The 10,986-nt window shown below is 42.5% G+C and overlaps 1 protein-coding gene across 3 annotated transcripts; it reads left to right on the top strand.

Annotated features, from left to right (window-relative positions):
* Positions 1 to 1,849: 1,849 nt before the first annotated feature.
* On the top strand, positions 1,850 to 10,473 carry LOC124407025 (protein borderless). 3 transcript variants are annotated; one of them, XM_046882808.1, is made up of 13 exons: positions 1,850 to 2,341; positions 3,055 to 3,197; positions 4,556 to 4,784; positions 4,995 to 5,066; positions 6,480 to 6,646; positions 7,051 to 7,195; positions 7,286 to 7,560; positions 7,943 to 8,077; positions 8,287 to 8,546; positions 8,615 to 8,790; positions 8,884 to 8,928; positions 9,332 to 9,517; positions 9,943 to 10,473. In XM_046882808.1, the coding sequence occupies exons 1-13, from the start codon at positions 2,296 to 2,298 to the stop codon at positions 10,167 to 10,169; spliced, it is 2,106 nt and encodes a 701-aa protein (XP_046738764.1). In that variant the 5' UTR covers positions 1,850 to 2,295; the 3' UTR covers positions 10,170 to 10,473. The 3 variants fall into 3 exon arrangements, with proteins under 3 accessions (XP_046738764.1, XP_046738765.1, XP_046738766.1); XM_046882809.1 differs by having other exon boundaries at positions 6,510 to 6,646; XM_046882810.1 differs by lacking the exon at positions 4,995 to 5,066 and having other exon boundaries at positions 6,510 to 6,646.
* The last annotated feature ends 513 nt before the right edge of the window (positions 10,474 to 10,986 follow it).

Below are 10,986 nucleotides of genomic sequence, written 5' to 3' on the forward strand. Positions count from 1 at the left end.
ATTAAAGAGTTCAGCAAAGTCACGGGAGTAAGAAGTGTCGGAAAAAAGTCCCTTTCTAAACCGGCTCGGCGAGTGCACGATAATTCGAAGAGAGGAAACTGTCTCGGTCCGGGTTCTTCTTTTAACAATTACTTTACTTGCGCCGCACCCACGCCGCACGTAATTAACACGGATCAGAGCCCTCAACGCGAACCACAAAATAAAAAAAAACCGTTGACACCGTTGCACTCCTTGTCCACAAAGGCCTCCAGGAATTCCCTCGAATTACTTCATCCCATTACTCAACCCTACAGGATGCAAGTAGGCAACCTTCACATTTCCGCATTTGCCATTCGGTCTTTTGGTCTCCTCAAGTTCCGCGAGATTTTTATCCTGCTTTTCTTACCGACTGAAAATACCGTCTCCATTCGCTTTGAATTCGACTGATCATCGGATTTATTACTCTAATCCATTAAAATCTGTCCAATTAAATTTCAGCTATTACCGTCACGACCTAACCTACGCTATTATTCATTTCGCGAATGGACTAATCAAATCCCCCTTATGGTTCGTTATGGCTTTTTTATCGAATCACAGCCGGTGACCATCAGCTAGTAAGATAAAAATTTTCTAAATCCGTTTCATCCCTTTTGTGAATCGTATTTTCATCGGATTTTGCTCATTTTTATAATCAGTACGATTTCCAAGGCGATAAATTCGATTGTGAATGACTTTTCATCAGGCTTACACAATATTATGAAATGCTTCTTGACCGTAGCTTATCAGACGCGTGCCGTTTTTTCGCACATACAAAAGTCGCGGGCAATGTGAACTTTCATCAACTTTGACATATGGAATATCAGGAAGTACCAAGTTCTGTGTAATTCGGAATCAACCGTTCAGTCTATCGAAAAACAACCTTCTAGTTTCTGACTTCTTCTTGTTAGAATTATCCAACTTATTAAGCATAACTCATGCTCAACTAACAGTTTCCATCTTCTCCTAGGCCAACACTATGCTGTCATTCCGGAATTTTCCAGGGATTTGTGTATCGATTATTGGCAGCTCAGCTGAAACAAAATACCTCGTAAACGAATCGGATTGCTTATAGTACCAGACTTTCCGGCTTCTCTTTTTGTCCCTAAACGTGTCACCGTTGCTCCCTTCGAAACTCTGGGGTACAGGCAATTGATTCAAATGGGAATTGGCTGCAGGAGTCAGAAATTGAAGAGAGGTAGATAACCTTACACAAAGCAGCTGCAATTCGGTTCAATTCAGTTCGTTCACCGAGAGTTCTTCGGTTCGCCGTCAAGCTTATTGACAAAAGCAAGACCCATCATCGGTTACTTTACCTCAATTTCCCCCATTTTTCATCCCTGATAGTCAGGAATACAATACAAACCACGAACCACTAAATCATTCTGTTAACATAACTTCCAAATATATCCCAAATGCTGATTCGCAGATCAAGTTAAAGAAACAGACTGTGGAAAGAGTGGAAAGTGACTTCTTGGAATCCAGATTCAATTCAAAGATTATCGCAGCTGATTTTTGTGACACTGTAAACAGATGGCTTACCAGCAACCTTCGTGGGTGCGGAATGCTACTTCCTGCAGGATCCTGGAAACAGAAAGCAGACCTAAACCAGTAGCACGTAATGCACGTGACTTGGAAGGATCTCATCTGGCGGTTGGTACGCAACACCTTGACGAGCTTTTTTCAAAGCACGTGCCAGGAGATGCGATGTGTACCGGTAAAAGTGGGTGTGACGTTTCTGGATTTCAATGACGTACTGGATTGGCGTTGTGCCTGTGAGCATCGAATTATCCCCCCACCCCCGTGTACTTGTATCCGCTTTGCTCAGCGGCAGCAGCAATTACTTAGTTGACTGCTAGAAGCTCCTCCGGTTCTACACCACTCGGTGATACCATCGCTTGTCAGCGAGAACTAATCTCACACTTTACTGACCCGCGAGGTTGAAGTTCACCCTGCGATTTCCTTCAACCGCAAGTTTGGCGCGCAAAAATAAGGCCTCGTCGGTGATTATGCGGTTGCTGTAGATGCAAATCATCTCGTGCCTAGTGCTCGCGTTTTGTTTTAATCGCTGAGCAAGTGGGGTTCAAGTTTTTCAATTGGAAATTATGAAGTATTGAAGTCATTTTATGGACAATTGATTAATCAAGTTCGGTTACCGATGAGAGAAGGGCGGTAAAATAATCGACAGAAGCGATGGTGAATCAAACAAGTGTGTGCTAGTTTTGCTAGAATTTATCGCGCGAAGACTAATCGCCAAGTATTTTTCACATTCAAATCGCAATGAGGAATGTTGGCACATTTCTCGTTGCCCTGCTGTTCTGCAAGGGTAAGAACTTCGCTTTTTGATCCTTGCAGTAATCCATCTTAAGCAGCAAAGCGATTATACGTAATAATGGCACGTTTTTGCTGCATAAATTTCTCCTGATTAAAATCTGATTCCTCTTGTCCGTGAAAAAAGCTTCTTCAGTTCGACCTCATCCATGACGACCACGTCCACCGGTGACACGAATCGTCATTAAATCAAGCGTGATCCAAGTTTCGCGAATCTTTGGAATCTTTTCGTTCGTTATTACCGACCTGAACGCATCAATGATTGTTTGCAAAATCAGCAGAGTCGGAAAACCGCGTAAAGAGACGTTACGAAGAATCGGAAACAACCGCTTGTAATTCTATCACTGTCGATGGCCTTGTTAATTATATGTATAATCTTGCATCCTGTATACCGTATCATAGAAACTGACCATTCTCTTGTCGTGGATGGATTTGAAAAAAGTTTCACTTTTATGAAATAGAAAACTCGGTATCGCGTATTAAGTGACTCGCCATCTCGAATTCTCGTAACCACTGTAGAACGCAGTTATATATACTTATATTTTCGCGGTTTGCGGCTACCGGAGTTCCGGACGAAAATCCTGCGATTGTACTAGTACATAACAGTCGAGGATTGCATCAATTTTTTTCAACTTTCACGTATTCGTGAATCTTTACGGAAGTGATCGTTGACCATTACTTTATAATTCTACGACGTCTTTCATTTAGCTCGGGGCTTTGCACACCTACTCGAAGAAGAAAAAGAGCCAACATTCCTGACCGCCAGCGTCGGCGGTCACATCGTTTTCAACTGCGACCTAGACTTTCCGCACGACCTTCCAATCCCCTACATCTTGCGATGGAACCATGAGGTAAGTCCATTCATAGAAAATGGAACTATTAGAAATATTCCTTCAATAATCGATGACGACGGTGTATTGATTAATCTTCTTAGAATAGCAATATTCTGCAATTTACAAATTTACAGAAACTTACCACCATGGTTTCTACCGTCTTGCAGACCCTTTTTGACGGCTCTTCGATTACCTTCGAAACGGTAGACCACGTAGAGTATGACGAAGCACGTGTTTATTTACGACACGACTTGTAAAAGCTGTTGCATAGATGGTAAAATTTGCAGCAATCGAAAGACATCGTACGAAATAATTTGAATAACTTGCCGGAAACAAAATGCAAATGTCAAACTAGTGGCGCAAAGCGCGAGTGAAGTGGAAATTAACCTGATTGGAGCCTGATGCGTATGCAAATCGTGTTCGCTCGAAGGCAGTAATTGGAGTACGGGACACAAGGCTGCATTATAATTAGGTTGTCGGTGTCTGCGACATGAGGGGTTCGTTCTTTCAGTGGGTCACTGTTAACGTGGAACGCATTGTCGCGCGATTAAGGTTCATTAGTAGGTACAGTGGCTGCCTACGCTGATGGGCACGTTTTGACAGGGTCTAATTCGCGATTGTTCCTGATTCAAATCAAACCCTTTAAGCTCCGAAATTCCAACAGCCACAATTGGCCTTACACTAATCAAAACACACCGTTACACGTTACGCACGGGTCCATCTTCATGTTTATCCTGCCCCCGAAACGACCCAACATTCAGTCAAGGATCAAATCATAGTCGGGACAGAATGTTGGGCTTCGGATTCTGAGGGAACCAGCTTCGGATGTTAAATTTGTTTTCATCCTGCTCGTGATTCATACAGGATAGAAATAGACGAAGGCACCATCATGTCTGTTGGATTATGTCTTATAGTTTACTTATCGTCATCGAGCATTCCCCCTGAGTTCACTGCAGCTAGATGAGAGGCAGCAACTGCAATGGTCGGTGTATCGCTGCCTGCATGATTCGTTCGTTAAGACCTTTTTAATACCGACACTTGTTAATTGAATGGAAGGGGGCTAAGTGTCGTTACGGGTTGTTAAATCCCATCAAGTTAAGCTTAATTCAATAACCCCAAGTAAATTCTCCGCTTCGGCGGTCCTGCATCGGCATAAAAACCTGACGAATTTCCGTTGCGGATGAAGCTTTGTAGAAAACGATCCGTTTCGATCATGTCTTTCACGAGTTTGGTACTATCGATAAACACACACACTAAAAAATTATGCTCCAGAGAACAGAGAGAAACTAGGCTGGCCTGTAGAATGAATTATAGTAGCGCAAAAATGATTCCAGACTTTTCCGAGGCCACCTAAAAGCTTTTATCCTACGTTACAGGGGACGTTAGTATATTCGTGGTACGACGGTGAGTTAATCGAGACTGATGACTACGCTGGGAGAATTCACCTGATCGGGGATGGCGGAGGCAAAGGATACGGGCAAGGGAGTATCAATCTGACCAGCATCCGCGAGACGGATCAAGGATGGTACGAGTGTCGGGTTATATTCCCGAACAGGACGCCGAGCTCCAGGAACAACGGGACGTGGGTGCACCTGACGATAGATGGTAAAATTGAGTGGCCGAACGACAATGGGTGTCTAACTGTTCGTCAAAAATTGGCTGTTCAATTCCAAGTATACCTACACGTTCACGCCTAGAACTAATTCACTAACTTAAACCTAATCGATTCGGATGATTGATCTGTTTCTGGTTCCGATATTCGTTGTTCTTTCCACCAAGTCCTGAACACCTTGATTTTCTTTTTCACTTCTGAAGTTGGAGCAGACGGTGCCGGCAGTCCAAATTCCTCGAGAGAAGTGCAAATTGACGAAACGCGTGGGCATACCGGTAAATTAGCTGAATTAGCATTACAATACGCCGTTTCTAATTTATCTGTATCACGCTACATCTCGAGAAGATTCTGGCAACAATTTTTACGGTCATCCAACGCGTCCCAGATACGTCATCGAAGCGGAAAAACTTTTGAAATACTCTACTTTTTTCACAAACAAACCACGTGTGCTGTTTTGCAAATTGGTTTGATTTTTTCATTGAACTCGAAAATTGTGATTGATTGTTCCAGAAATTTTAATCGAGCGAATGGGTAAACGGATTGTCCTCTTCAATTCTGGACTGTAAAATCGGGACGTTCTTTCCGGTTCTGTAATTTAATACGGGCTTGACAAATAAACGATGACTGTAGTATAGAAAACGAAAGAACGCGCCTCTTCCGCTAATTTTAGTTAACAAAGAGAGATTTAACATCTGCTACGAAAACATTTCATCGAGTAATTGCCCGCGGAATCGAGGTCTGACATATCCGTTTAACACATTTATTTCCTCGCTTTTGTTCTTCTCACCTTATGTGATTAGTCGTAGCTCCTGCTGCTGGAACTACTTGCAACTAATCTCATCGGCAACAATTACCTAGTAATCGAGTTCTTCGCCTACTTTGAAGTAGGTTTATAAGATCAAGTTACGTGTTTAAAATTCTTGGCAATTTATAATTATTGCATTTTCTTTTTGTTTTTCTTCCGCAATGCTTCCACACCGTCAAGCAGCCGTTTATTATCAAAGTCGAAGTTTGAATTACCTAATTCGAAAAAGTTACCGCAAGTTTTTTACAACGCAAATTCTTGACAGGTACTTCAAGCCAGTTTAACCACTTTTCTTTGAGTTAAGTATATTTGTGGTTGGTTTTTCGTCCTCTTTTCTACCGAACAAATATTGAATTTAAAACTTTTACGTGCCGATCGAAAGTAAACTGTAATATAACGAAAAAATTAGAAGAAGTAGAGTTTTTAATTAGGAAATAAATAATCAGGAGCCGGATGGTCGAGATTGATACGAATTGTAATACAGAATCTGTAAAGCTCGCCAAGAACGTGAAACGAGACACTGACAGAAGTTCATAAATCATCGAAATTGCAAATGTTTAAAAACGTCCTGGAATAGCAATTATAAAATTGGCGATATTTTTTAAATAATTAAGAACGCACTCTTCATTGATGGTTGCAATACAACTATTTCAGTTCGCTGAGAAGGAGAGCTTTATTAATCAACGCTTTGATGTGATTAACAAAAATTAATCAAAACACTGTAAACAGATACTAGTCGAAAATGAATAAAGTTATTCGTATATAAATGTTGTGATTAACGCAATGAAAAAATAGAGGAAACAAGCTTTGAATAAAGATACGCAAAAGCGAATAGCCGCTTACTAACCAATCACCAGACAGACTCGTTAAATCGTTCAACCAGGTGTGCCCGTGCGGCCACCGATTGTTACAGGAGAAAATTTGCTGGCTGTACCGCCCATAAATCAAACCACAATGGAAGGTAACACCGCAAACTTTGCCTGCGTAACTAAGGACACGAGCTCAGTGGTCAACTGGTATCGAGACGGGGTTGCGATCTCGGACATCGAGGTGAGTATTAATTCCAAAATTAACCAAAAACGAAATAAAAGAAAAAGAAAAACACTAATGAATTTCCACTCCTTCGACGTCAATTCAAACCCCATTAAATTTCGATTCAAATCATACGTCACTCCCATCCGACGTAGAAGGAAAACATCCCTTCAGTAGCAGCTGTCGCTATTTGTTTCCTTTAGGGGGGGTAGACTGGGGTTCGCGACTGAGCTCAGCTGTCTTTGTTTACCTGATCCACCATTAAAATACCTGACACACATGTCGAGACGTGGAAACACCCATTGAAACAAAAAAAGATAAATGAAAATACCCTGCTCAAAAACCCTTGCTCGAGTCTTAACCAATATTATAATAATTTCGGTTAAACGCGAGAGTGGAAGAATTCTACTTTTTTTTCTCAGGAGCTTCGCGACCGAGCAACCATTCGCAGCGATGGGACACTCACCATCACTTCAGCCGCCATGAGCGACCTGGGAGAATACACCTGCACCATTACCAGCCCAAATAACGAAAGGCAAAGTGCCACTGCCTTTCTAAACGTTCAGTGTAAGTTTCGGGGTAGCTTGAAACGCCAGAGATGCAAAAATTAAGGATGGAGGGGTAGAATTGACGAGAACTTCTTTCTTCCCCTTATAGATAAGGCGAAGGTGATTTACGCCCCGCGAGAAGTTTACCTCCCTTACGGGAGACCCGGACTTCTGGACTGTCACTTCAGGGCGAATCCACCCTTAACCAATCTGCGCTGGGACAAGGACGGGTTTCTCTTCGACCCTTACAACGTTCAAGGAGTGTTTTACAGGCGGAACGGATCTTTGTACTTCAGTAAAGTGAACGAAACTCATTCCGGCAGTTACACTTGCACCCCATTCAACAATCTTGGAACCGAGGGTCCCAGTCCGCCGATCAATGTGGTGAGCCATTCGTCTCTTTCTATCTTGCGGAATATCCTGCAGTGAGATCTTGACCGATTAAGCATTCCGAAAATAAACCAGACGAATGGTGTAAGGGATACAACTCGACGCTTGAAGAGACACGTTGCAGTTGGTCAGTGCGGCCAACGACCGACTGAACGAGACTTTTAAGCGTCGACTTTTATTCTTCAATTACGCCCTCTTCTTCATTCTATTCTTCAATCACGTTTCTTCCGAGGTGAAGAAACCTGTGCCCTGATATAGTGGCGCGTACGTAATGTGGTGATTAAGAGACGCAGCCGATCTCGATGTAGCCCAAACCCTGTCTCACCGATTCTCAGTCTCCCTAATTTCGATTCACCTCGCGCTTTTCTTCCTTCAGATAGTGCAAAGGCCGCCTGTTTTCACCGTAACTCCGCAGAACTTTTACATTCAAAAACTGGGCGAGAGTATTGAGATACCATGTGACGCCAGAGACGGAGATCAGACCCATCGTCCTACCATCGTCTGGTTCAAGGTACGTTTTTCGTTCGAACAAGGTTCATTCTACTCGTACTGCGTGGTACGATGATTCATTCTGAAAGAATTCTTCCCACTTGTAACCCATCGAGCGTCTGCACTAATGATTTGTAATTCCTAAAATTGGGGGCTTTGGAATCGTTTTGTAATTTCTGGTTTGTATTTTTCGGGATTATGAGTCCAATTGACACTTTCTTTTCCCTGAAGGACGGGACGCCACTTTCATCAGATCGAGTAGCTATCAACGGAGGGAATTTGACGATCGAACGGATCCAGGAGGAGGATCGAGGTGTCTACCAATGCGCGGCCAGCAACGAGGCAGCCACGGTTGTTGCTGATGCTGAGCTTATGGTTCTGGATGCTCCACCGAGAGCACCGTACAATTTAAGTGCAACAAGCAGTAGAGACACGGTGATTTTGCGATGGGTTCCGGGCTTCGTGCGGCCCAAGATGGAATACTCGGTTTGGTAAGTGGAAGAACATCCCACGAAATGCTGAAATTCAATTCCTCTCATTCCTATCTACGAATCCTCAGGTACAGACCAACCGACACCTCCGAATGGCGGACGATGAAAATTTTGTCACGAAAGACAACTGAGGCCACAATCAACAACTTGACCCCTGGTCGTGAGTACGAGTTCATGGTATTGAGCAAGTATAAACACGGGGATGGAATGTTCAGCAAAGCTTTACGCATTCATACCAAACCAAGTAGGTTTTCGACTGCCAAAAGTCCGGTAGTTGGAGTTTTGTGTTAACCGATTGTCCGAAGTATCGCGGTTTATTTTACTTTTTATCTTTCAGGTGCCATTGACGAGAACTCTGCATCGGAATTCAGAAGTCCAAAAGGTTAGCGAACTGCGGTAAAGTCTGCTTCATCGATTAGATGCAAAAAGGAGATGGTATGAAAAGGGCTGATTTTCACCCTCAAACAAATCGCCGACGTTGCATAATTTGGTTTCCGTTCAAGCTCTGGAATGCTCATGTTGATGTACTTTCTTGAAATTTGATGAAATATTTTTTTTCAAACACTTTCTAGTGTTCATTGAAATAATCGATGTTTCAATCTTGTTTAAATTTTCACATTATATAAACATTTCTCTGTCACCTAACCAGCATGGCAGGTCTTATTATAAACGAATCGCAGCTTTTTCCACAAGCTTGCAACTTCGGCACGATGAAAATCAGCCTTTTTTACGCGTTACGCTTTTCCCCACGTCGAATTAACCGAATCTGAAATCCATCGGATTAGAATCCTCGGAATACATGAGCACCCCACGAAATTTGAGGGTGCAACCAGCAGTCGAAGGTTACTTGGTAACCTGGGACCCTCCAGCGCAAGGAAGCGATCTAGTCAGAGTGTACACGGTGAGATGGTTCCGAGGACCATTGGAGCAGCTCTATGGAATGGCTGAAACCACGGACACGTCCTACTTGGGTAAGCCACCCCTGTCTGTATAATAGCTTGACGACGACCCACGACAATTGAGAATACATGAGTAGATACGAGTTGATATCGTCTTGGGTTACAAACGTCGGAACAAGGCGTTCAGCACCGAATGTTGAATACCTTGAGAAATAATCAACTCATGCAGGAAGTCGGGCGAGTGCTACTTGCCCAAATTGTGTCTTAAGACCTGACTAGTCACTCAATTAACTCGGATCGTCCTCAACTAGATTAAATAAGGAAAAATGAGTGCTCGGTGTGCTCATTCGTGCTCTTATCCCATTCCACGTACCTACTCAGAGTTTAAAGTTCCTAGCTTTTCTCGCGGTGTTATCGTTTCTCATTCTCTCCTCTTTTCTCTCTTCTCTCTGCGAGCTTCGGGGGAGCAATTGAGTGATTGGTTCTTAACGTTTCAGTGAAAACACTCGAGGAGGAGAGCTACTACACGTTCGAAGTCACCGCGATGTCGCTCTCCGACGATTTCGCGACAAGCGATCGGTTCGGCCTCGAGGTTCCGGCCTACAGAAGAAACAGGGCAATTTCAATGGGAATTGTGGCAGGGATCGGTTTTCTGGCGGCCGCATTAGCCGCCGTCTGGTGGGCGAGGAAGAAATTTTGTCGGGGATTATCTAACGAGAAGTAACGGTTTTACCGATCACCCATTTGCTCGTGGCATGATCGGGTCAAAGAAGGAATTCAAACTACGATGTGAACGGAAGTTGAGTCTGAAGAGAAGATCGGTAGGTTAGGAGAATAAAAATAAAGAAAGAAATTGAAAATTCGAACTGTACTGCATAGTGTTTGTCAAATTTTGGAAACCATTTTTTCACCGTTTAAGTCTATTCCGTTTCCGGATTAATCGACTCCTAGATAAGATGTTTTTATTCAGTGTATGTAATGGATAACATATAAATAAATCAACATCATTATATGTAATTTAAAAATCATTTCATTTTTATTTCTTATTTGTGTAAGTAATGTAAGAGAAGGTCCTTCTCGATCACACACACACAAATTAATATTCCGTAGCACGGTTTATTGTAAACTGCAACTTCTGCAATCTAATTTACAGTATCAGATCTCGTTCATTGAAAGATGTCGACTACGCGAAGAGCTGTAAATATACGTGTAATCAGATTTAATCTTTTCGCGCTGCGGAGTAACAGTTGGCGATAAAATTCCTCGCTGATAATTCTACTCAAGTTCATATGTACGCATAAAATTATCAAAAGAAGTAAACTACTAGAAATAAGCCTTCGCACTCTTTAGGTGCAAGTTCTTCATTTTTTATCTTGTATAATACGAGCTAGATGCCTCAAAGTAAATATTTATAGCTTAACTGGTGTTCAAAATGTAAGTTACATTTGTAAGTTATTTTTGGAATAAAAAATGCAGTGGATGTAAATGAACCAGACTCAAGACTGACGGAAGAAATAAGCACTCTCGAGAAGAAGTTAAGA

The sequence above is a fragment of the Diprion similis genome, chromosome 6 (assembly GCF_021155765.1).
Source record: "Diprion similis isolate iyDipSimi1 chromosome 6, iyDipSimi1.1, whole genome shotgun sequence".
NCBI classification, from domain to species: domain Eukaryota; kingdom Metazoa; phylum Arthropoda; class Insecta; order Hymenoptera; family Diprionidae; genus Diprion; species Diprion similis.

Bases quoted from the DNA above. Each gene is read 5' to 3' on its own strand.
- LOC124407025 (XM_046882808.1), top strand. From the start codon at position 2,296: ATGAGGAATGTTGGCACATTTCTCGTTGCCCTGCTGTTCTGCAAGG. The intron at 3,198-4,555 runs GTAAGTCCATTC...CCTACGTTACAG, and splicing joins TCTTGCGATGGAACCATGAG to GGGACGTTAGTATATTCGTG. The intron at 8,547-8,614 runs GTAAGTGGAAGA...ACGAATCCTCAG, and splicing joins AAGATGGAATACTCGGTTTG to GTACAGACCAACCGACACCT.